This window comes from Nyctibius grandis, chromosome 18 (assembly GCF_013368605.1).
Source record: "Nyctibius grandis isolate bNycGra1 chromosome 18, bNycGra1.pri, whole genome shotgun sequence".
NCBI lineage: Eukaryota > Metazoa > Chordata > Aves > Nyctibiiformes > Nyctibiidae > Nyctibius > Nyctibius grandis.
Genome location: NC_090675.1, coordinates 7,986,453 through 8,013,302, shown reverse-complemented (window position 1 = coordinate 8,013,302; position 26,850 = coordinate 7,986,453). Strand labels below are relative to the sequence as shown.

Genomic DNA, 26,850 nt, shown 5'->3' with positions numbered 1-26,850 from the left:
TATCAGTCTCCAGGAGCTGCAGCACTACAGGTGTTTGCTACTGAGCTGACTCAAGATAAGCTGAGCCTCTCACACTCGGGGAGCACAGCAGCAGAAGGAAACACAGCCCTGAGCAATATTTGTACCCAACCTGGGGCCTGTGATCCCCAAACACACTCAGCTGGTTACTTTGGATCCTGCCGAGGTGGAAAAATGAGTAAGTGTTGCACACAAAAGGGGTGAGGGTTCAGCTTTCCCACATAAAGAGGGTTCAAGCACGCGTGCGTAGTTCAATACTGGGCTACAGGACCAAGCCCTGCCCCTTTTACCCATTCCCTACCCCAACTTCTGGCATGGCCTGGGATTAAAACACCTTCTTACTTAGCATATCAGCCATAAATATTAATAAGTGTGTGCAAATGTACCAAGGACAAACTGTTCAGGGGTTTGTTTCTTTTATAAACTCCCAAGACTCACGTTTCATAACCATGTAAAGTCAAATCCCCTCAAAACAGAAAATTGACACAAATTTTAATATTTATATATTTTAAATCAAAACACAATTAAATATAGTATGTTTTAAGTACATGAATACTTGGGCATGAGAGAAATAAGAGGTGGTACATAGTACCAAAAACCTATACACAGCCTTTTTTTGCTTTTTATAGACAATACAGTGTGTCTCTATACAATCGAACATTGCAACAGAATAACACTTGCTAGTCAATCAAGATATCCTGAACATTGGAGATGATCCGAGTTCTTCGCAAAGTGATTTTTTTGCATGAGTTTGAGGAAAAAAAAAAAAAAGCAATCATAAGAGTAAAATAAAAAACCCGAAGTAGAAGTGTTGTGTACTAAAAATGCAGCGATAACGTAATGGTGACACACTGAAGACTTTTGATACCCTGGAAAATCAATTCACTGGAAAAAAAAAATTGAGGTGCTGTGTAACACAGTGTTTTTTTTACTTAATTAAAGGTTTTGCAAGTTGCAAGTGTTGACAATGTCAGGGAGAAGGCCAGATGTCATTAAAAAGTATTTTTCTTTGTAAACCAAACATCTGGAATTAGATACTGTGTTGGCTGGAGGACAACAAGCTATGGAGAACGGCAGCAATTATTTTTTTCCTTGCTTGTGGGATGTAGAGGGAAGACAAGAGCGGTCTACAGGGGACAATCACCTCCAAAGGGTTGTGCTGGGAGCCGGGGCTCGGGAGCAGAGGGCTGATCAAGTGCAAGGTTGGCTTTGGAGTCTGCTCTGTGCTGGAAGCAGGGCTTTGTGTGTGCAGGTGTAAGAGCTCGACGAGGGAGAGTTACACTGTCCAGGCTTCGCTCCTGCTCATTCTACGCTGCCTTCAAAGTTAATGTAGTTATGAAGTAAAATACATTTATCTTACAGTTGAATACGCATCTATTTCAAGTAAGGAAAAGTAAAACTTAGAACTTTTTAGGTCATTCACTGCCAATGAATTCACCGTTTCGGGTTCACTTCTCCAATGGCCAATGTCGGGGACACGCCCCATGGCCTTTCCAATTAAGTGTTTAAAAAATCACTAGTAGAACTAGAAACTACAGCAAAACCCTCCCCTCTTTGTTGTGGCTTGTGTCCCCTTCCAGATACTTTGCTTAAAAGTCTTTTTGAGACAGGGTCAAGTATTTGTGAAGCTGATCACAGTTTCTCAGTGACACGTTCGTAAACTGCGTCCTCATCTCTTTAAAAACCATCATTATTGTGAATGCCACAAACAGCAGGAAAAAGTGTTTCTTCACGCTCTCCAGTGGCGGTACAGGATTGCTTCTTTTAAATTCTTCCTTATAAATGAGGGAGATTTCGGCGGTTGGAGTAACAGTGTTTTGTTTTCATTGGCTGTGTTAAAGAACCCACCAAAAGGGAAAGCTCACTCATTCTCCAAGTGGAAAACTAGGTTTCCTGTTCTGGTGTTTCTAAAATCATAGCTGGAAAAGGAAAAACAGGGTTAGAGTTCATTTTACCCTAAAACCTACAAGGCAATTGCTCAATAGAAGCACATTTTGTGTTTAAAAATGATGAAGCCAGGAATGCTTATGAGTTTGGGAGAGGAAAAAAAACCCTAATCCCACAACACACTCAACCTTGCGATTACTGTAACCCTACTTGCTTAATGGAACCCAGAGCATCTGCAGCCACTTGATTTTTAAATACTGTGCTGAGTGACCTGTGCATTAGCCAGACTGGAATTGTATCATTTGCAGCCAAACTATCAAGTGAAGTATTATAAAAGTCATTTAAATATAACTGCTCTACAAAAAAGAAAACAGTCACAAAGTGAAACTCTGGATCCATCCATTTGGGTCTAATAACTGAGCTTTGGCACATGTTTACTTTCAATAATTAAAAATAGTGGAAGTTAATTTTTAAAAAGTTAGATGCCTGAAAGTCAGAAGTACCAGTTATTAACGCGGCAAACTGCTGTCATGGTCACTTCACAAAATCTAACCATTGCATCAGAACTGTTTGGTTTTTTTTTAGTACAGAGAACACGTGGACTTGTGCACCAGCAAAGCTGCTAAACACCAACACACAACACCAAACCACCAGCCTACAGACAGGGCTACTGTGTCTTTTTTAAAGTGTAGACACAGCACTGTGTAAATCCGCACACCCTACGAGACGACTTTCCAGCTGTTGAGTTTTATTGACACTTTAGGCAAATACACCAGCATTCATTAACATAAAACATCAAGCATGAACTCAAATAAGGAATTAGAGTATTGATCCTGCAACAGAGATCACCCTTTTAACTAATAGGGCAGCTTGTAAAGACTCAAAATGAACAAAGACAATCGTTAATGCTTGCACAGGAGAACCACTACAGGCATCTGTTAAGAAATTCCTACATCAGACGTAGGCTGAAACACTTCCAACCTTTGTTTCTTCATATCACGCTATGCTAGTTTGAACATTTACCAGCGTGGGTTTCAGATGCACTAGAAAGGCAAGCAGGAGCTCTGCTCCTCCCACAGTCTGGCTTAAGGCAGCCTTTCCACCCCCTTACCTTCGTAACCTTCTCCGAAGGCTGTTCACATTGCGCCTGCTGCATAACGTCATTGACTATCATCTTCGCTATCCTCCAAGCCATCTCTTCTTGAGCCTGCCATAGAAAAAACATCCCAAAATAGAGATAGCTTCAAGTTCTTCAAATAAAAATACAGTCCTCTCCGCATAATTCACACTCAGCCTTGGAGATGCGGTTAACCTTCATAACTCAGTAACTTGTAGTAAACTGATCTTCCCTTGATGGAAATGCACCTGGTTTCCAAGTACAGCATTAACTTCAGTTATTGTATTTATGGCTTGATGCAATTTCCAAGAGGGTTAGTGAAGCTTTTAGACTTATCTGTTGGGGACTTGTCCAAGCTCCTCCAAGGAGGAAAAAAATGCAGCCTGTAATCCGTGTACAGTGGTCACTTCACAGTAACAAACAACAGCATCTCCACTTCTAATTGTAGTTACATCTTATAACACCATAATAAGAAAAACCTTGCAAGCACACAGTTAACCATTACATTAGTTAAACCAGCAAGCATTGGCAAAAATCAAACTTTCACACATGCATGCAACTAAATTATATTTAGCACACAGAGTCTGATGGTTCCTGTTGGTGTATCAGAACGATACTCAGAGAAACAGCCAGGATTAAGAACTTAAATACTTCATTTCCCTAATCTACACTGTAAAGTCAGTCACAAGGGCAACATAAAAGAGGACACACCTCATCTGTGTTTCCTTGAACCCATTTCTTCATTGCTTGTGAAAACATGGACCCTAGTTGAGATAAAAAACAGCAAGCAAGGTATATTAGCAAACTCTGGGGCACTCCTCTATAAAAGCTAATTCCTTCCATCCCTCTGAAGGGTTTGCACTGCTGGCGTTAGAGAACACACAAGAGTGGCATGAAAGACAAGGGATTACGTGGAGCCACGGTTCATTAGACGCTGAGCCCAAACCATTCCTCTGTACCAGAGTTGAAAAGCAGCATTAACAGCAGATCCCAAACTGGGTGGGAAGCATGTGGAGAGCTGAAGTTCTTTTTCATCTCGAGACCAAATCTTTGAAGGTTTGATCATCAGCTCAGCTGCTAGCGGCTTTCATCCCTGCCAGGTTCCACCGACAGCTCCAACTCCCACGGGCTGCTCATACTCCCAGGAGTCCAGCTGGACCAGAAAAGCAGAATTTGGAGAGGAAACTGGGCCAGAGATGGGTTTTGCCTCAGTACAGGCCAATCCCCATAGCATCTCTATTTGACTTAAAACAGATCCTGCTTATCTTGACTGCAGTAAGGAAGAGAGCAGTTCTGCAGATGTTTACAGCAATGGAGAGAAAGAGGAAGGCAAACCTTTTGATTTTTTGACATCAGGCTCTGGTTCAGATTCTCTGATGAACTGTCCCAGGTCACTGACTCGTCCAAATGTCATCTTCCTGAAGAGAGAAGCAGTAAAAGAACCACACAAGTCACCAAAAGAACTTCGGCACTATGGAAAGCTACAAATCAGGAAAGCAAACAAAGCCACCACAGTAAAGACTCTAGGGTCAGAAGACTGGCATTGTACCCATTACCACCTTTTCCACCTAAAACTAGTACATTGGGAAAAATATCCTGCTCTTTTCATGTATCTGCATTCAAAGTGTATCTTAAAAACTCTTCTAGAAACTAGAAGCAGGCAAATGCTTCAATGACTCAATCATGGAATATCATCAGGCAGTGCAAGCAAGTGCTCTCCACTATCATAAAAATATGTCATTAGGTAGAAAAGAGTTTACAGCACCTACAAGGACAGAAGACTGGTATGCAATAGAAAAGCAAGGTAGCTATAGAAACAAAGAACATGTGCATGAGATCTACAGAGCAGAAGAGCAACTTAAGGAACAGAAGAATAGCTGAGCAATCTGCTAAAGAAATGAAGTATAAGCTCTTCTCTACCAAGGGGGTAGGAAGAGATCAAAGTTGCACATTACAATATCAAAGGTGCCTGAGCTCATTCTTTTCTTTTCCAACCCCACATAGGAACTACTTAGCTGTATTTTGGAGTCAAAAAGGAATAATAACTAGGAGAAAGAGAAAAACCAATTGGAAATATTTTTCTGGCTGCCCTTCTGGTCAGAGAAACATTCACTATGACATTGGTGTTAAATCACACTACTGAAATAAATTTACTTTCAAATATTAAGACGCACTAAGATTGCGACGTCTTGCATCTATGCGTACTCTCAATGCAGGAGGACACAGCAAAACTGAAGACAGAGGTGAAACACATAACTAGAAAGAATGAGAGACACTGAATGAACCTTACCCTGCATATGTTCGTTGATATAAAGATTCTGGATCCAGACTTGCAGCATCTACAATTATTGCTTCATCAAAATTTTTCAGGATTTTAACATTAGCCTTTTTGACATTGGACTACAAATAAAAATTCTAAGTATTAGTGCCCAATGCAGACAACTAAGAGCTTCTTAACAAAACTGCTATTTTAGTGCTTTTACACTTAGATAAACCTCCATAAAGTCTCTAAGCAAGCATAAAAGAGTTAGAGAGCAACTACACGGCGATGAATTCCTAACTCAGTATGACATTGTTTTTAAACAGAGGATGATAGAGTTATATGAACAGAGCCAAAGACACAATGTACAGGTCAGCATACATATGTTTAAGGACCGCTGCCTAAGCATTATCAACTGAACAGATCTGTGTGTGCATGCAAATTATTTGTTTGTGAGTACCTAACACTGAACTACCTCAAAAGCTGCAGCAGCTTCACTCATCCCTCTCGTGCTTGGTAAGCAATTCCCAAACACACTACGCTTCCCCCATACACCGAGAACAAATGTTTATCTTTTTGGCCTGGAGTATTTACATAAGATTATGAAAAAAGCCAAGGAAACATTAGAGCAAGAGCAGGGAGAGCACAAACGCACAGCAATCTCTTAGCACCTTAACACAGAACAGAAACATTCATGGCAGCTGCCTCGCAAACTTCTTTCCTGCTGCTCTGTTGAAGCGCTGTTCTTTATGCAAAAATATGCAGAGACCCTGAGATTCTCCTATTCAGATAAGCACACCACAAAATGCAGCACTCCAGTCCTAAACTGCCCAAGCAAGCCAACTACCAGCACTTTCTGGGTATTTCAAGATGGTCAGAACACAGATTTTATTCCCCACTTTGCAACTAGGGAAGAATATTCCCTCCTTGCAAGTTAGGTGGTTTAAAAATATTACAGGCAGGTAGTATAGCTTCCAAGTTGCTTGAAACACAGTATGTCAATAATGTTGGTCTAGATACTGGATGTAAAACCCCGGCAGCACTGCAGCACTCAATAAAAGCAATTCAGCAAAAGCGGTTCTAGCGCAGCTTTTCTGCTCTCGGCTGGGTTTGCGGTTTGCAAGCTGACCTGGTTACAGATAAGCTAGAATCTGCGTATCCTCTCTTCTTTCACATCTGAATTAAGCAAAGCTACAACTTTTGGAACTGACAACTCTTGGTTAAAAACACATCTCTGGTGTCACTGGGATGGTTTCAGAGTGTAACGAGCTCCACTGCTCAGCTCCGAGGCCCACACGGGAATGCAGCTCTCAAAGCGGCACCACGAAAGTGATAAAAAGAAGAAAGATGCTGGCCCACAACGAGGGCACTGTGCAAAGCAGACACACAGTGGACATTTCCCAATGATCCTGGAAGGGTAGCAGAGCCGAAGGAGCCCACTCACATTCTCCTTCCTACGCAGTACAGCGATGGAGCAGCCACATAGCTCTGATCATGCTCAGCGAACAATTAGAACACCCTCCCCAGCAATGGGCTTTTTTTATGCCCAGCTTTACACCAAACTATATATAGGCAAACAAAATGCGGGTATCACCCCCCAGCTCAGAGCATCTCAGTGGTAACGCAGTAAAGTGTCAGAGCTCTCTTTTGGAAAGGTCCAGAGCCTGGCCCTTTTCTATCAGAGCAGCACGACTAGCCAGGTTGAGGATGACAGTAGGGAAAAGCCTGCTGAGACAAACCAGCAAACACCACCTGGTCAGATGTTAACTGTCACTGCTCTACGTGTGAGTAGATAGATGTCTTAACCCTAGAACTGGGTGGACTCTTCAGAACAGAAGCTCTGGCACTTTAATAGAACTGAGCACACAAAACTTGCATATTTATATTTAAATTCTGTAGCATATTCACAAGTGTCAATTTTTGCCTAAAGTTATAACTATGCTATTGATCAAAAAAAAAAAAGGTGATTTTTAATAAAAAGCATTCTTAAATGTTATGGCACTATGAAACAGTCTTCAGTGAATATTAACAGCTTAATAAAACTGTAACTTTCATGCAAAGAAGTAAAAGCAGTACAAGACTTTGGGTACAACAAATACAACAGATACTCTTTCATGCCAACACTGTTTATCTCAACTTAGCATCAGCTAAACACATCCTACCATGACACAGGCTTTAACAGTAAAGTGGAATGGGAAGCTTCAAACTACAAGATGTTTCCTTACAGCGTATGAACTTTGATATTGATACAGCAAAGTGATTGCAGCATTTCCTAGAACAGAATCAAACCAAGAAACTCGTACCTGGGAGGCAGAGCCATCCGGGCCCCCTAGAGAATCGCTATCAGGAGAGCTACCGGGGCCGTGAATACTCAGTGCAATATTCCCTCCTGGAAATTCATCTCCTCGTACTGAATGGATGAGATCATTCAAGTATTTGTAGTAAAGGTTGCTGGACAAGAAACCAGGTAAAAAAACCTGAGAGACAGAAGGAGTCCTCCTTAATCAAGGCTGGCCTGCACAATTACTGTAGATCGTTCACAGAACAGAAGGGACACACAAACATCTCGGCCCTTGTGTAGATGGTACACAAGTAGAAGTGTCCACACATGGTATTATTCAGGATTAGCAATTGCACTGCTTTAAATTTGAATCCTACTGCACAATGAACACAAATAACTGTGTATTAACCAAATCCTCCAGTAAGTGGAACTGAAGTTCAGAATTTGTTTTTTTCTCCTCTAGAAAAGCCTGACAACCCAATAGGCTTACGGTTGTTTTGCTGCGCTGTTCAAAAATCACCTGCAGCTCCAGAATCAAATCATTAATCTCTAGCACCCAGGTACCCCAGAGTTACTCTATTAGCCACACCACTGATATTAGACTTGCAAACAACTGCTGCTAGCAGGAAGGAAAGTTTTCTAAAGATAGAGAATAAGCTGTTGATAGCAATTCACATGGGAGGAAATTCTGTTACTTCCATTAAAATACAATAATCACCCAAGACAAACGTTTCACAGAGAATTAACTGAAACCAGTGGGTGGTATTTTTTCAAATCAGGCTGGGGAAAATAGCCTAGCAAGTTTTACTAAAGCTGTTGTATTATCCAAGTAAACAAGAAGTCAGTAAAAAAACCCAGAACAATTCAGAGATGCTGAAGGGGACGTTTGACATGCTCACGTCATCTTTACTAACTGTGAAAACCATTCTGAAGGAGGTGTCTCACCGTCTCCATAGTAGTCCACGCCTGCCGTAAAGGAGTAGTGAAACACGTAGGGAGAGGACCCCCTTCCCTGCAGATGTTGGATTCAATCTCTAACCTCACAGAGTCATCAAACCCAAGAGGATGTGTAGCTTGAAGGGAGAAGTACCTGCAGCACCAGACAGGGAGGAAGACAACACCAAAGGATTTGCAAAACTCTGCAGATGGTTAGTTCCCAAAGCTTCCCATCGAAGACCGCTGCAGCCACTAAATGGTGCTGGCTTCAAAAACCTATGTACAACTGATCCTCACTAACTACAGGGGAGGAAAATCCCGAATTCACAGAAACATTTTTGATAAAGCCTTGCCCTGAAGATATAGATAAAAGAAACAGAGCAACATGTGACTACTCATGAGCAGAATTCTTACACACACAGCTTTGCAGCAGGAAGCAGGAATGAAGCAGGAAACACCCAGAACTCTGAAGCAGCATTTGCTCTACTAATCACATCACTGAAAACTGAGTTTGTGGATGGAGTAGGGGGATGACTGATGGAAGTCAGAGTGAATTGTTTTGCTTCCTCTCCAATTATTATTTCCTACTGGGGTAATAACCCAACACGCTTGTGCCAATGAGTCTCACACTTAGGCTTAAGAACAAACTTTTTCTGGAAGCAGTTTTGATGTCCATCTTCCAGTTGCATTATTGCTAAGGTGCAGCACAAAATAAAGGAAAAAAGTTACACTACTGAGAAGTCTGACATTAAAAGGGATTGGTCACATCCTTAAAAAAAAGGAAAGTCTTTTGAAATATCAAGAACAAGCACTATTTGGCTTTTACTATGTGTGATAACAGCTCCTACAGCCTACTTTAAATGGCTAACAGTATCTGAACCTTAAGGTTTTTCTACAGTGATGCATCTGCTATTAGGTTTAAATCTTCTACATTTCCAAATGGCAACCAATTGGCTTTGATATTTCAGGACCAAACATTAACTCAAGCGATCAAGTCCTGAAAATTCCGAATTGTGTTTAAGAACAGAGTCCTTATAAGGATTTTCTCCTCATGTATAAAGAAAAACTTTAAAATTCTTGTGTGTATACACATTGAAGGTCACCTTAATAAAATGCATTTCAGCATAACAGTGCAAGAAGTTAACAGTTTGGAAATGAAAAGTTCCTTTTGCACAGTGCAACACAAAACTACAAGCACAAAATTAAGAGCTTCAGAAACAAATAATTGTTGAACTCCCTCACTTGTCATATAAAATCATGGCATCATTCTGTGCTTCTTGCCCATCATACTGGCCTTTTTTGGCAGCAAGTTGAGACTGGAAGTTATCTGCTGCCAACCAGAACTGCAACACATTAACTGCATCTTCCTTTTCCATGTACTGGAAGGGAAATTAAAAAAAAAGAAGAAATTAAAGAAGTTTTAGCAAGAAACTTTTAATAAGCACAGAGAAACCTGCTTCTTCCCATTTAAAACAAGAAACATAGTCCATACATTAATGATGTAAAATTGTTACCACGGCATATAAATATTCTGAATTTTCAGATACAGTGTTGCAGACAGATTTAGTTGGTTTAAAAAACCCTGAAACTTACAACATTTCTTTTCTGTACTGATTCTCACATTTAGTTTCCAAACAACTATTTATTTGTATCACACTAAAGACAGAGGAAGCACTATTTTCATGCTGTGCTTAGCTTACACTGAACTCAGTGTATTCCCTCAGCTTCCCACCATGCTGTTTCAAACTATTTTGGCTTGTCAGACTATCAGGACAAGTATTTACTACTAACAGATGATTCCCTAAAAGTACAGAATCCCACAGCTGTAAAATCATACATTTAACCCACCACATTCCGATCTGGTATCCTCTCTCTGTAAAGCTAGGGAATTATTTGTTATCTGTAAGAATGCTTAAGGCTTTCAAAGTCCCTACTTCATTTGGCAAGATTAAGGTGACGATGTCAAAGCTTCTACAAAGCAAAGAGACACTCAGAAGTGCTCACTAACTGGAGAAGATACACACGAATACTCATTCTACAATATGGTGTGCAGGTTTGAACATCTGAAATAGTTCTACACAGGGGCAGGAAAACATTTAATGCATTTTCTCCCAGAAAAAGATAACCTCATCTTTTTGGTTATATTTGAGGTGTCTTTATTAGAGCCATCAGGGGATGAATAGTTTTTTTTCAATTCGATAGAAAGGAATAATAAAAAAAACCCACCCCAAATCTAACACTCACCTCAGAGAAATAGAACAGGGCTGATTCACAGAAAAGTATGTCAGCCAGATAAACAGTCCCGCTAGTCAGCACCTCGATCTGGTATTTACAGAAATGATGACTTCGCAAAAATTCACTAAAGTGCCTGCGCACAGACAGAATAACAATTAGTTATTAAGGGTCAACAGCATTCAAGGCACCTCATGAACCAATTAGTTCTTGCCCCAGAAGTCTTATACTTTTAGTCAGATAAAGGCAAAAGAAGCAAGAAACAGCACAGGTTTACGAACGACACAAGAAAGATATAAGGAATGCAATAACAGCACGCACGCACCTAAAACTTCAGCAAGTGATCACGAGAAAGGATTTGGAGGAAGAGATCTGAGCAGTTTCAAATACAGAAGACTGCACAAAAAAGTCATCATACAGTTATGCCTCCATAAACATTTTTAACAGAACCACCTTTTGCAAAAGGACAACAGACACAAGAAAAACCATTCAAGCAACTTACTCTTGTTCCATTGCATTAAACACTATTGACTGTGCTGTAACAAAACAGTTCGGATCCACTTGGCCATCTTCCCCACAAATCTTTGCTGCAAAGAAAGACCAGGTTAATTTTAACGTGTGTTTGGCTGACCAAGCTGAAAGACATGAGTAATGACTAGTTAATGAAAAATTGCAGTTCAAATCCACCAGAATCAGCTGGTTCTGACTGCACTAAAAGAGATTTTGAAGTACTGCAGATAGCTGAAGGATAATATTGTGGTGAAAATATCTGATGGAAACTCAGATCTGGATTCTTTCCATAACCACCAGGAATTCTTTCACTAATTTAAGCAAAGTCTCTGAAAGTTCTTCTGGGGATACTGCACATCACTACTGAAAGGTCAGATCCACTTATACTTGTAATGTGATCTATCATCTTCTTACAACTGACTTTAAAATTCATAAAAATAAAAAGAAATATTTGTGTGTGTGGTATTAAAGATACATTTTTATGGAAAGGAGGAAGCTCTGAAATGAGCAGGCAGTATGCATTCTTACCAACTATGTCATTTCTCATTGCTTCTGTAATAGGTATTGGTTTAGCAGCATCTGGAGAAATATATTTGGTAAAAGTACTAACTGCATCCCGTTCTATACCTACAAGGAAGAAACACAGAATCAAACTTGGAATTCCTTGGCACAGGTCTAAAACGAGAAGTGAATAACAAACATCCGCTCTTCAGAAAAGCAAGTATCTAATTATCAGCGACAAGTTTCCTTCCCATGAAGCTCTCACTCCACTACTTGATACTTCGCTACCGACAAGCTCCAGTGACTGTGTTGTCTCCAGCCAGGACACAATAAGCTGGGCATGGACTGACTAGTGAGATGGAATAAAGCAACGTAGCTCTGAATTCCCTACCACCAGACAAGACAGCACCCTCTTCCTCAGCTGCACACCTTAGTCCCAGAAGTAACGCCTTTCTAGCAAGAACTGCAGTGAAGTTCCCAATTTCTGGCTCTCATCATAAAGAATATAAAATGCTTGCATTACAAAGGAATTAAAAGAAAAAAAAATTTAAATGGGATGCCTCAGAAAAAGATGTGTGCTTTACATGTCATCTTTTGAGAGTTGGGACACTGCTCTGGAAGAGGGAAAAAATTACACTCCAGACTTTTCAGATTTCTCAAAAAGGACCTAGTACATTCAAATTCTTTTTAGACAGCAGAAAGCAGAGGTGCTTTTCATGACTGAAGTATCATTGCTTTTATTTAAGCTACTTTGGGGCTGAGGTTATGTATTGTGGAGGTACATGATACATAACTATATGAGAAAGACAAACAGCAAGAGAAAGGGATGCAACACAAGGAAACAGTTGGGCAAACAAAAGGAACCAATGTGAAGAAAGGAGTGTTTCCTTTTTGTCTGTAGACTTGCACAAATGAGGGAGGACTGAGTAGATGCAAAGTAGAGAAACAGGTTACTGTGCATGTAGCTTACTACTGAAAGCAAATATTTTAATTTCATCCTTACTTCCAGTAGCCTCTGAAGAGGTGGAATCCAAATGAGAACAAATCAGCTACAAAGGGAGGAACTCTATCAAATAAATCCAAGAACAAAAACAGTACGTTCCACACAAAGATCTCTACAAGTCTCTTATAATCATTACTTATGTCATTTTATGTGAGACAGGATATTTACCTTCTGTGAAAAGTTAGTTATCAATTCTCAGCCCCATCAGCCAAATTTTCTGCAATTCTTTTAAGTTGGGATGGGTGAGGGAAGAACGGGACATTGCAATGTTCATCTTCATTTCTTAAGATTACACATAAGAACAGAAGTAACCTAAGCTTATTAGAGTACACAATGATTCTGAAGTCTCTTCAGCAGCATATTTATTTTTAAACACCCAGACAAACGATACATAGCTCAAACTGACCATTAGTTACACAGCAAGTTAATATTAGCGATATACAAAATTAGTTTCTTCCTTACAACATCATGTTATATGTACTAAGACCACATGAGAACCGAGGCAGCTCCCCGTACAAAGCAAGCAGCTGCTGGTCTGTTTCCCATCTCCCCACCTTTTTAAAGAAAGGGAACACATGGCACTTACTTTTCATGAGTTTTCCTGACAAGTCCTTTAGTGCAGAGGAGGGGCTGTTTCTATTTGATACTGTAAGCTTGGAAGATTCTTGCTGATCAGCTGGAACAGGATGGGTCCCTGTCTCACACTTTCTTAGACACAGAACACCCGTATTATCACCCTCCTGACCCGAGAGCACGTGGTTCTGGCTGTTGCTAGTTCTGTTGTTCTTGTCCGAAGCCACCGGCTTGGTCCTGAGCAGACGGACTGTGCTAGAATCCTCCAGTCTCTCCTCAAGCATTCCAGTTGGAGAAGATGATGCAATTTCCTGCTGCTTCGAGGGTGACACTGGCTCTGCCAACGAACTCTGCTTAACTGTGTTCAGGCTATGTGCTCTTATACGGGACCACGTTGTGGAGTGGAAGCTTTCAGCCTCTAACCAAAATTTAACCAAGTGTTCCATTCTGCGTAGTTCCATAAACTGGATAAAATAAGGGAGGGCTACATTGTCCTGCAGAACTTGTTCAAGGGTCTTTGAAAGGCTTGATTTGGTCTCTTGAGCCTGATAATTCAGACATGATCTGCCTAAAGAAAAATATCAAGGGAATGACTCCATCTTGCACTACAGACACGGGTATTCAACACAAAAATGTCCTGCAATGCAACTGGTGAAGAGACAATTCCAACATAATGGTGGTACACAAACTAAAGGAACTTCTTTTAACAAACAAATGTACTGCCCCCATTCAAAACCCTTCTAGGGTAACACAGATGCTATTGTAACAGCAGTCAAATTTTTTAATTACCTCATCTACTTGCCTGAAAATCCAAGGATGGTGAGCATACCAGTAATATACATAGAACAAAAAGAAATGTTGACATTATTATAGAGCTGATGAAGCCTTACCTAAGTCTCCAAAATGAGCAGCTTCCATGTGACTTGGCTGCTTCTTAAGGGCAGCTGTCCGACTGCTAGAAAAAGAGTCCATGTTGGCAGAGATGGCATTAATTGCCACATGGCTTGGTCCTGCAGCCTCCAGCAAGGCATGATTTCTAGTGCTTCTTTGAGGGGAATGTACCGGTATTGGAGCTGGAATGAAGACAGGAATGATTAAAAGACAAGGATGCCAAGACCTCTTCTAAGCAGTACCCAATGCTAAGCACCCCAAGATACACCAGAGAGTTTGCAAGAGTCAATCTTATAAAAAAACTCATTGTACCACTGTGTGTCACCTTTGATCAAGGGTCTGATAAGAGTAAAAGACCACAGAAATAATTCTAGCAAGAATAAACTCACTTCCAATAGATCAGTGGTACCCACCCACCTATATTTTCCTTATTCAGCAGCTAATCAAAAGACGCCAAGTCTGAGGTTACACGTGAAGTATTATTCCGGAGTCCTCCTGCTTCCTTGATAACCGCTATCTTAACAGCTTAATACTTTGTCAACAATTTAGTTTGGTTGCAATGTTCTTCCCAATCCATTTCCACACCTTTCTGAAGGCTCAAATGTGTTACAAAATCCTGAACTACAATTCTGTCTATCAGCTATCTGTCAATTTTAACAAGAGTATTTTTCAAAAATATTTTCTTTGCCTCTATTTGGTTTCAAGAGACAAAAGCAACAAGGAAGTATCTCTGATGAAACCCAGGCTGTAAGCCTTAACCTCCTCTAGCTATTGTAGAACACGGGTGGCTATTTGAACCCAAAGGGAACAAAGAAGAACTTCCTCACACAAAACTGTCAGTGAAAAAGCATCAACTAATTGTTAATTGATGAGAAAGCTGAAAAAAAACCCCACACTCATAGCAGTTTCAAAAGCTCTCAGGATATTGCATTTGATTAGGATGTCATGCAAGGACATCTTACACCTCTGACTTAAAGCCAGACAGATGACACACTATCTCAGCACACCACTTCCTAACAACATGTTTCATCAAGGTGTCAAGCAACTCTGTTTTTATGACTTTCATGCTGCATAACTTTATTTTTATTCACAATTTTATGACACACGATGACAGAAGTTGACAATTTCACACTTGCATGTCACATAACAGATACCATAGGAGCAACAGTACAGGAAAGTCAAAATGTTCAAGCTATGGCAAAGTGTTTCTCCAGTTGCAGCGTTTAGTACCAGGACACCACTTGCCACCTCTTACAAAGCCTTTGGTATTTAATACCAGCAATAATGGAGAAAACACATTTTTTCCCAGGCCAATGGACAGCAGCCAGTTGCTTGGCTGATGACAGTAACTGGGGAAAACTTGCTGGAGGCTACTCGTGTAGAACCAGAGCCACACTCCTCATAATGGTTTAGGCTTTTGTGAATTAGATTCAAATTTAATTTTATATTATGAACATTTAAGGGAAAACTGTTCTACTTAATCTAAGGCTCAAACACCTGTTCCAAAGCCTCCAGACAGCACTACACTGCTAACCTAACGTACAGATCGTGGAGTAGCTGCTTGCCAGACCGGAAAGATGCTCTCTGCTTGCAGCAGCTCACAATGTGTAATACAATAAATTTCCAAATTTATTTTTATTTACAGGTAGTGTAACCTCTTTCAGCTAGTCATCGGAGGTTGTAGCTGCACTGAAATGACAGGGTGTGCTACTAAATGGATGCAACTTACTGTTTCCTATATTTGATTTGAAAGACAGACCACCAAGGTGAAAAAAGCCTTTAATTTTCTCTTGATATCCAGATAACACATTAACAAGTACAGAAACAGGATTTTGTCTGAGGATATAAAAGTAACAGATTAGATTCACACAAATTACCTCATCTCCTTTTAGTGCTGCAACAAAACCTGACAGGATAAATAATCTTGTTTTCCCACGCTTTATAAACTTCCTTCCCATCAAGATTTTTTTTCTCTCCTAACAGACTTAGCAGCAAGATTTCTGTATCACACGGAGCAGCATTAGAAGAGCTATTCATTCTGACCAAGACTCAGATCTTCAGTCTCACAAGCCACATCAGTCAAACTTAAGTCAGACACTGGCAGCCTCTTTTGCAAATCAGACACAGTTAAGCTGCATTTTCTAAACTGCAAAGTACGCTACACGTAAGCAAGAAACTCCAGAAGCCGTTTGTTGTAGATAAGGAACAACCACTATTTGCAAAGTGACTGAACTGCACAATCACTTTGAATTAAAGCTCACGCCTGACATAACTTAATAACCTTCTGTACTTACACATTCAGCAAGATGACTAGGAAAGATTAGTTACTATAAATAGACAGAAACAGAATTAAGTTTTGCGTTTGTTTTGTTTTTAATGGATAGGTCACATCTGCACTCAGTCGTAAGGAAATCATCCCACTGATTAAAATAAAAATGGCAGATGATATATCTGAACTTACAGACAAAATAAATATTGAGCTTACTTTTAATTGCTTTCACATCTGTGGTCTTTTCTTGTTCTTTGCCTTTCACTGTAAAATACAAAGGAATGTGTTAATGCTATTTTGGGTGACTAATGGCATCTACCAGAGAATGGACATAGAGTTCCCAACATCAGTGGGTATCAGAGGCAGATGTAAACTATCATTTTGTTAAACTAATCTCTCGTATTTAAATCTGCACATCTAGAAACTGACAGAGGCTTTCAAAGCTTTTGTGTTGGTTTATTTTCAAAAGCAAAACCTTATCATCCATGAATTAAGCTTAATGAAATACAGTATGTTAAAATTAACATTGAGAAAGATGCTTGCTGTCTATATGATTAAAGCAAGGCTACATTCAAGGTTACTTTAATAAATAGCATTAACTGGGAAGAACAGGATAGATGCATTTAAAGAGCAGGGCATTGACAGATGCTCTCTATGAACTAGAAATCATACACCTAAAACCAACATCTCCCTCATATTCCAGGAAAAGCACTACAACACACAGCAGAGAGATGTACATGGAACCAGCCTCACAAAGCCATCCTCAGTCATGATGGATACCACATAAATGTTCTGGAAACACACTGCAAATAGTTAATTCTCTCAAAATTAATATTGTTTAACTACCAGCCTATGGCAAGCATCTGAGGGGAAGGTAATAATTAAAAAAAGTTGTGATGGAAAAGCAATCTTTTTTTTTTTTAAAGGAAATGAATGAGATCTGTTTGAAACAAAAATAAAGAAACCCAAGGAGTACATAAACAGGATGGCATGAGAAACAAATTAAGTGGTGATATTGAAGAACATGATCTACTAGCGAAACCTTCTCAGCTGCTCCAGGCTGGGATTATGACTACAAATAGGTCATCTTTGAACACCGATTGTGGAGCCCTTCCAAACCTAACCACAAATCATAATCCAGCACAATCAAACATTTACATCACAAAACACGAGTAGATTAAAAAAAAAAACCCTTCCTATTCTGACCTAAGTATTTTAAATATTTTAAAGGGAAACTTCAATCTCTGGTTACATAATTGTCCTGCACGGTGGCGGCTGCAGCACTCCCGTGCTGCCAGCCTTCGCTGCGAGAAGTATAAACGTTGCAGGTCTGGGAAGTGGCAACTCAGCATTTAAGATTTAAGCTAGCAGCTAGCACATTCCCTCTCTGACAGAGAGGCTTAAGCCTCTGTTAGGAGAGCTGGATTCTTTTAAAACTGAACTCTCACAGCCAACTGCAGCTGTGAACAGTGAGAATAACGAGCTTTTACGTAACTGGGGGCGTGCTGATATGCAGGAGGAAAATCACTGAAAAAAATCTGCATGTCTGAAGTAATACTGAGGTCCAACAGGAACGAAGCAACCTCCATACAGCATTACAGATGCTTTATCTTTCCAAAATTATTGCAATAGTTAATTCATCAAACCAATTCTTAACTATTGTCAATGATTCCCAAGTTTCAACAGAAGAGTCCTCCATAAGCCTATTTTCAGTTTAAATACATCTGTTCCTCCTTACCAACTACTCAGTTCCTCTCTCTCTAATCACCTGCTTATTACTTGTAATACAAACTCCTTGTTCATGTTCCCAACCTCTTTACACACAGGCTTCTTTTGTCCCCATCAGCTTCAAGCAGAACAAAATTAAGTAGTTAACAGCAGAGGACAAAAGAAAACTCCTATACGTGACAAGACCAAATTTTAGAGGGTGAAGTTTCACTAAAGGAATTTACTTTCACTTTCCTCAAAAAGAGGATGTCACTTGGTGTCTGTGTGAAGCCAGAGATAACTGCGGTACGTGATGACCCAGGACTGAGAGTCTGGGAGGATTTCCAGTAGCAAACCCCACTCACAAAGCAGTAGTCCATCAAGCCACCGCAAGCCAGCCACGTGAGAGCTGAGAACCTTAATTCACATCTAGAAATATAGAAGGAGGAACAAACCTAAACCGTTCACGCATGTATGCATGCAAAAAGCAACACAGAACTTCAGAGGTCAGCCAGCTGGTAGGACTGTGTACATTATTTCCAAGATATCCCCAGTGAATGAGCATGTTGTGTGGCCTTTTTCACCACTAACAATTTCATAATCTGCTCTCAAGACCCCAGCGGCTGGTCCAACTGTTATAGTTTAATTTCTCAACCCATTACCCACCCTGTTTTCTAGACCTTTATTTTAAGGCACATACTTAAAAAACCTATTTCACTATAATTTGAGATTTTTTTTTCTATGTTTTCAGTTTAAAAAAAACTGGTTTTATTTCTCCCCAACAACATTACTTCAACCCAAAGTCACTGATGCTTTTATATGGTTTTGAACTGCATGTGTCTCGTCTACAGAGTTTTACCATAAGCCTGAATTAGTTGCTTTTCTCTCACCTGCAGTTTAAGATCTTCTCTAAAAGCCAGTATCTCAAATGCAGATTATACAAAACAATATTATTTTACGTACAACCCAGATGAAAGCTCACTTCCCTCCTCTCCTTAACAGCGTCTCTTGGGCATCTAGTTCTGACTGTGCTTCTCTGACCAAAGATCCTTTAATCAAAGTAACACAAACACATACTCAGCCATTTCATTACTTTCTCCCTGAGAAAGTTTTCACCAAAGCTGACATTGTTGCCATGATTACACATCAGGATGGAACATCAGCTCCGCTATTCTCTTCATCAATGAAACAGCAGGAGCTATTTTTGAGCAGTTTATAAGTAGTATTAAAGCTTTATTTTGCAGCTTAACATCAGTATGTAAGCACCCCAAAAAGGATTATGGCACTTGCAAAACCTTCAGCGGACTTCAAGAGTCTTCAGATCTACTAATACAAACAGAAGTTTAAACTCATTTCTTCCAGGACTGCTACACTAACCGCCACAAACAATGAAATTCTCGATGCTGCTACTTTGGCTGAGCAAGCTTACCACAGGACATGTCAGTCCAGAGCAAAACCAGCATCTCAGATAATATGTTCTCTCCTCCTAACTTAGAGTCTTGCCTCCCAAGATGTACATTTTGGGCTTTAGTAACTGAGAAATGCTTTAGGAGAGTGCTGTAGCAGTCACCGCTGGAAGAGCGATGGTCATATTGCTTGAACTACAGCATGACGAGATAACAGAACCACTTTCCCAAGAGGCCCTTCCTAAAAGGTGCCACTTTCAACAAAAACCACTCAAACCACAGGTCGTGCAGATTGGAAGTGCACTACACCACATTTCATCACAAGCTGCAGCACAAGCGCCTTCAAAACACTGCAATCTCAAAGAACATTTAAACTATGTCAATTTGTGCTACAGGAATTATCATCGATATTCCAGGAGTCGTAAATTTCAAATCTGAGCTTGTGCTCCATAACATCAACAAACATATCACAAAATAAATTGTCAATGACTCCTTTGGCTTTTATGAAGAGCTCAGCGTGATGAGGACCCTCTTCCAGTTCGGGTTTCTAGCTACTGCTGTAACATGCTCAGCCTATTATGTTTTTACACCACCACATATACCAGCATTGTGAGAAAAATACCCTGTAAACAGTTACAGAGGCTCAAAAATGGCATGAGATGTGAGATATTTTATACCAGCCCACCCAACTGCACCAGTCCCCTGGTTCAGACCCGCTAAGCCACGTTCCCCCGGTACCGAGGGCGGGAGCGGGCGAGCGCTGCAGCCGGAGCCGCTCCCGGAGCCGCCCGCGAAGGACGGAGGCTGCAGCCCGGCGTTCGCTACCGGTCCGAGGTCACTGCGAGAGCCCCGCTCGCAGCCGACACCCCGAGGCCCCGCAGCGACCGTCCCCGCACAGCCCCGGCCCCCACGACCCCCTCCCCGAACCCTGAGGGAGGAAAAGGGCCCCGTCGGGGCCGGGAGGTGCCGGGACTGACCGTCATTCGCGGGGAGCCCGCTCCTCAGGGGCCGAGCTTCCTCTCGGGGCCCGGTCGCCGTCCCCGGAGGGGTAGGGCCGGGGCCCAGCAGCCGTGCGGGGGACGAAGGCGGCAGCCGCCCCTCAGCCCCGGGCCTCCCGCCCGCCGCCCCCCTACCTTTCCGCCTGAAGAAGGACATGGTGCCGGGGAGGGGGCGAGGCGGCCGCTGGGGAGGGGGGAAGAAGGGGAGGGAGGGGGCGAGGGCAACGAGCCGGACTCCCTATGAATGAGCCTCCTTCCTCCACCCGCCACCGCCTCTCCCTCCGCCTCTTCCTCCCGCGGAGGCGCCAGCGGCCGCCATGTTGTCAACAACAGCCCCGCTCCCTCTTCCGGGCAGCCGGCGGCCCGCCAGGCATGACGGGATGCGGCCGCGGCCCCGGCCTCACTCAACATGGCCGCCCCGGCGTCGGGCAGACCGGCCAATCCGCGCGTCGGGGCGGCCATCTTGGATGAGGGCAAGACGTTCACGGGGGTGGGGGAAGAGCGAGACGGCGGCCATCTTTGATCAGGGCTAGGGGCACCGGGCGGAGTGAGGCGCGGTCCGCCATGTTGGATGAGGGCAGGAGGGAGGTCGTGTTTTGGGGACACTTTCGTAATTTGGGCACGTCCCGCGGGCGGAGGGTGACAGCCGGCCCTGAGGGCAGGCGACAGCGAGCGAGGGACAGGAGGGAGCGGCACGGCAGCGCCGGCGAGAGCCGAGGTGCTGTGCGAAGCGCCCTGGAGACCTCTGAGATGTGGGCCCAAAATGTCCCCTTTGGTCACAGGGGCTGCGGCAGAGGAGAGTGAGAGCCCGACAGACCCCACGTCTGCCTGAGCACCGGTGTGGGCGTGTGGGGACTTTGCCGTCCCAACAGAGGCAGCCACAAGCCGCGGGTTCCCATCCGAGCAAGGCCCTGGTCCCTGCAGGCAAAAGTCAGCCCCCCACACGTGGGGTACGTGGTGGCACTGGTCGGTGCATTCGTGTGGCACCAGGAATGTGGCAGGGCTTCCCACAGCACTGTCCTTCCACCGCAAACCACCCGGCTGTTGGCGCAGTGTAACCAGAAAACCCTGCCAGGCAGCATAGCACCGGTCAGGATGTGGGGACGCTGCATGGGTGCTGGAAAGCAGAGTGTCTGATAAGTCAGTTCCGTCTGTGTCCTGAATCCCGCCACAAAAATCCTCATAATTATCCTCCCGAGGCAAATCCTCTTTTCTCATCTACAAAGGACGTTTGTAGTTACAACACATTGCTTGCGTTGATCTCTGAAGAGCAGTACATGATACAAATGCCTTACAAACACTTTGTAAAGACTATTATTATAAAATCTGGTTTATGTATGAGGAAACTGAGGCACGGCACCAGAAAGCAGCTCTCCCAAAATCACACAGCTACACCTGATCTGTGCAGCAAACCATACAACCTCACGCCTTTGAAACTGCTGTGAACGCTGGAGAGCAGGCTGAGAGCAATGAACTCCAGTGACGGCGAGTATGGCTGAAACACAAACCACATCCGCTTTCCTGTGGGCTTTGGCACTCCATACCAGACAGGAATTAGCTTTCCAAACACAGAACTCTCAGCCCAATTCCTCTTCAAGCTCTTTAATGCCATAACATTTCTGGGCTTGATCCCCAGGACCTTGTCCCATGGGGTCCAGTTAGCAAAACACCATGAGAGTCCCAAAACAAACCCTGCAGGGACTGCAGGAGGCAGCTGCAATTCTTCCTCTTACATCCCCATGTCATGATGGATCGGTGCAGTGTCACCCCCTCTGCGATGTAACTGTCCTGCTGGTGGTGCTTGAGCCACGAGAAAATTATGTAATTAATAATCATGACGTAGATTTCTGCAACATCTTTCACCCAAGTGTTCCAAAGCTCTTTACAAACACTCAGTAATTAAGACTCATAATTTGTAAATTGCATAAAAGGTATATGGGGATCTCTTCAGGGCTGAGAAGAAGCCGTCTCGTGGGTGAGATGTTGCAGCTGATCAACACCCTATAGCAACTGCGTTTTCTCTTTTCATATTATTTTGGTTAACTGATGCTCTTTGATACGTCTTTGTACATGTGCCCAGAGGCTAGTTTGAGGATAATGAACTACTATATATGCTTTTTTGCATAATGAACTGAATTATTTAGTTGGCACATAACCTAAGATGCTGGTAATAGACTAAAATATTCAAAAGGTGAGAAAATTTGAAAGAACAGGATGACTCTGTTAGGGAACATTAAATTAACATTGTCTGTCAAAAAAGTTCGCATCCACTCCTCTACCGACATGCATAATAACTGGCAGTACAGAGAGCCTAATCCAACCAGCCTGATTCTCCAGCGTACTGCACACAGACGTATCTTTATTTCCCTGTAACTGTGTGTGGTTGCAGGGTCTGTTTTGCAGATCAAGCCTTAGGTTTCAATTTATACGTTGGGGTTGAAGCAGGACGCAATGGATTATGGACTCCTGGTCTGCCAGGCTGCCTGCATTGCAGTTTGTGGTAAAATTCCCAAGGGAGTCTATATTCCAGACCCTCCTTCTGACCTTACACACGGATCTTTTTTCCCATAGATGCCATCTACTGCAGCTCCTCCAGCTGAGCAGCAGCAGAGACAGGCATGTTTTCTAACAGGTTTATTTCGCTGTGCATATCTGCTTCAAGCAGAGTGGACCCTTCCATGCTGGGACACGCAGTCTCCCGAGACTGCCCTACAAGCTGCAAAGTGACAACTGACACCATCAGTAAGGTGAGGCTGTCCGAAACCTGGCCAGCTGGCAATGTGATTGTAGGGTGGGTAAATTGTAGGCATCCCCCATCACGCCTGATGGGGAAGACCTTCTACGTTGCAATTAATTTTCGAGCAGCAGCCCCTTTACTGAAAACGTCATCCAACCTGTCAAAGTCTTGGGGATAACTCAATTATCTTTGCATCAGATTCTAGATAATTGATGAAACCTCAAGCTACAAGGATGTTTGGCATGAATTACATTTCCTGGACTGAAATCTTCTCCCCCTTTTGGAAATGTGCAGAAGGGCTGAAGCTCCAATCCACAGTTAGTCACTCCGCCTTGGACCCTTGAGATCTGAACTGGAAACATGAGTAACATCAGGTTCTGGAGTTTTTACAGAACGTGACAGTTTAATTATCTGAGCAATCAGTTGAAATATGACTTCAGGACATAGGTTGGCCAACATCAGAGAAGCTGGGGCACACCTCCCTAAATTAAAATATTAAAAGAAAAAAAAAAAGCCTCACTGCCTGGTGATTTTTTCCCTCTCCATAGCTAGAAAAAATAAACAAACTTTAATATTCGAAAAGATCTAAATAGAATGCTCTTGTTTGGACAGAATTAACAAAGCAGAACAAGGCTTTGTTGACAGCGTGGCATCTTTGACTCAGATAATTAATCACAGGGAACTGCTCTGCGCAATTACAGCATTGAGAAAAACACAAATGTAACAAATCGTGTTACAGGCCATTGCCATTTCTCCCATCTTTGGGACAGGCCATTTATTTACATGTATTTACATGATGTTGGGATTCTATCTCCTATATAGACTTCTCGCTACTTTGGGAATACAAATAATAAAAACTATATGACTATGGGCTTTGACAGCCTAGATCTTACTCTGGAATCAATATTAATGTCCAAAATATATAAGAAGTTGAAGATGTCTTTGTACAGAAACACACTACAAGCTTAAAAAATCATATATTCTAAACTTTGCCATTAGCATTGTTAAAAAATCATAGGATATTATTTCAAACAAATAACTAGTGAACTTGCAACATAAGCAATACAAATACTAATCAGTAAGAATCCAAGAATTAATGGTAGGGGAGAGTGGGAAAGATGCAGCCTGTAGATATAATGGTGCACACCAGGATGCCAGGGAAGCTGTAAAATTGAGCAGACACAACTGATACCATTACAGCAGGGGGGCTCCAAAGCTGCAATCGCAGCAGCTTCAATTCCAGACTTGTATTTTTCTCTTTTTTTTTTTTAATGGGAAAACAGGTGGCTGCATGCACACATAAAATTCGTTGCAAATTTGGATGTGGCTGACCTCAGTCCATTAGCCTTAATGGGAATGGGAGGGTTGGTACTGGCTTCTCAACCGTGCTGAGGATTTCAAAGAAGGGAATTATCCCACGTCCCAGCCTGGCAAAAAATTAACTGATTTTTATTAAAACTTTGCAGTCCCTCCTTGTCTCCTTTCACTGAGCACACACGCAAGGAGGAAGGTTTGTTCCTCTGTCCTTGGTGGTTTTGCACAAATAAGGGGCGAAGGGTTTCTGTCCTGATTCTCAGGAGGTGAGTGGGTGGTAAAAGCCTGAACCTTGAAGTGTAATACAGAATAAAATGATGGGGGGGAAAAAACCAACCTCACTCCCAGCAGAAAGAGCTGTGTCCATGACCTGCTGCTGCCGCTCTCGGGGCAGCTGAGCTCTGGAGAAGGAGCACTGAGCAGGAGCACGGACATGTGCAACAGAAAAGCCCTCACAGCAGTTTCTGCAGCTTCTCCCCAGCCCTGACCCTGCTGCGGGCTGTTCCTCAGAGCCTTTTCTGCAGAGCTTTCGTGCCCCTTGGGAATTATTCTGATTTACTGAAAACACACCGGATCGTTCCTACCTCCAGTCTGTCCAGGTGGTATTGCCAGCGTTGGGTGGGACTCACCTCAGATGACCTTTCTCCAATTCACAGTGTTTTTCCTAAATTCTTGGCCATGGAGTCATAAATACTTGAATAAACCAAATTAAAAAAAATAGTTTAAAACGTTTTTCTGTATTTCTCCATTTATGCTTTTTTTCCCCTTTTTCTAAGTGCATCAAAGAGCGCTAGAAGTGACGCAGCACATGGCAGTCGTTGAGTATTTCTGCAAACCAGGGATATTGGGAAAAGACAAGGCTGAGTGTGATTTTGTCCCTTCAAAACTTTCCTGGAAGTTACAGGACAAGCGTGCACAACATTTTTAAAACACAAGAAAAAAGATACACCTTCATGAAGCTCAAACGCTGCCCCCAGCCATCACCGCAGCATTTTATCCCGGACGTTTTGTCCGTGAATTTAACTGTAAAATGCCAATTCTTTGCCCATCACTTTCCTCTTCGGGCAGCCCCGGGGAGCTCCGCAGCCCGGCTCCTGCCCGCCCGCAGCCTGGGCGCACACCAGGAGAGGGTGCCAAGCCCCCGGCTACCGGCTGTCACAGGGAAAGCCCCGCTCGGGCGGGCTCCGAGCCACCCGGCTGCAAGAGCTGCGATGGAAATACCAACCGACCGACCCTGGATCTGGGGGGAAAGATCTTTTTTTTTTGACCAAAAGCTGCCCAATACCTTTAGCTCTGTTTCAGCGGTATCGGCTGGAAGTCCCTGAGACCCTCCTGAGGACATTAGGGCAGGAGATATATATATATATATATGTATATATATATATATTTGCTATCTTTAAAAAAAGGATCTGCCTCTTTTGGCTTGCGGCTGGTGGACGTGGGTACCACTCGGGGGGTACAGCCGGGCTTCTGGAGATCGAGGAAGCCCCACCTAAGAGCTGCGAGGCAGGAGCATAAGGTACCAATTCAAGCTGCAAAGCGACCGGGAGGTTTAACAGGAATAAAACCTGGCTGGTCCATGAACTTTCAGAATGACTGTCACCAAAAAATTCACCAGCGCTGGGAGGCGCAGCGTTTATACCTAAAGTCACCCGAATTCCTGGCTCTCCACCCTGCTTTTAACACTCTTTAGGGATTAAAGGATAACGTTAATGTTGCTCCAGCGAGCAGACCCCGAGGGAGAGAGCCCCCGGAGAGGGGCCGCGGACCCTGGTGCGGCTCCTCGGGCTCTGAGTGTATTTTAAAATCACCCCCGCCTTCCACGGTGACACCCGGGCTGCGAGAAACTCCCCGCAAACCCGCAGCCCCCACGCGTGTCCCCGCCGGGGGAGGCTGCGGCATCGCCGCCTGCGGGCAAAATAGTCACGATCGCGGCAGGAATAAAGTGACTCTTCAGGGGCCGCTCCGCAGCCTGCAGCAAAACGGCGTGAAAGACCCCAAACCGGCTGCGCAGGGGAGGGGGGACCCGCTCCCACACACACCGGGGACTCCCCCCCGCCCCGCCCGCCGCGGGTGTCGCAACCGCGCCCGGCCTCAGCCGCGCCCCGCGGGGAGGGGAAGGGGGGGGCGGCGCGCAGGCAGCGCGCAGGCAGCGCGCAGGGGGTGCGGGCAGCGCTGCCGGCCCCGCGCCCCGCCGCCCCCCGCCGCCG

General features: G+C 43.2%; 1 protein-coding gene across 5 annotated transcripts; it reads right to left on the bottom strand.

The window, feature by feature from the left end:
- Positions 1-498: 498 nt before the first annotated feature.
- On the bottom strand, positions 499-20,919 carry AKAP10 (A-kinase anchoring protein 10). 5 transcript variants are annotated; one of them, XM_068415545.1, is made up of 15 exons: positions 20,569-20,919; positions 16,695-16,742; positions 14,209-14,391; positions 13,332-13,886; positions 11,770-11,868; positions 11,234-11,318; positions 10,744-10,867; positions 9,742-9,878; positions 8,509-8,653; positions 7,586-7,759; positions 5,313-5,422; positions 4,358-4,440; positions 3,734-3,786; positions 3,017-3,112; positions 499-1,937 (listed from the first exon to the last, which is right to left on the bottom strand). In XM_068415545.1, the coding sequence occupies exons 1-15, from the start codon at positions 20,744-20,746 to the stop codon at positions 1,932-1,934; spliced, it is 2,076 nt and encodes a 691-aa protein (XP_068271646.1). In that variant the 5' UTR covers positions 20,747-20,919; the 3' UTR covers positions 499-1,931. The 5 variants fall into 5 exon arrangements, with proteins under 5 accessions (XP_068271646.1, XP_068271648.1, XP_068271647.1 ...); XM_068415547.1 differs by having other exon boundaries at positions 20,725-20,919; XM_068415546.1 differs by lacking the exon at positions 16,695-16,742.
- Positions 20,920-26,850: the final 5,931 nt, after the last annotated feature.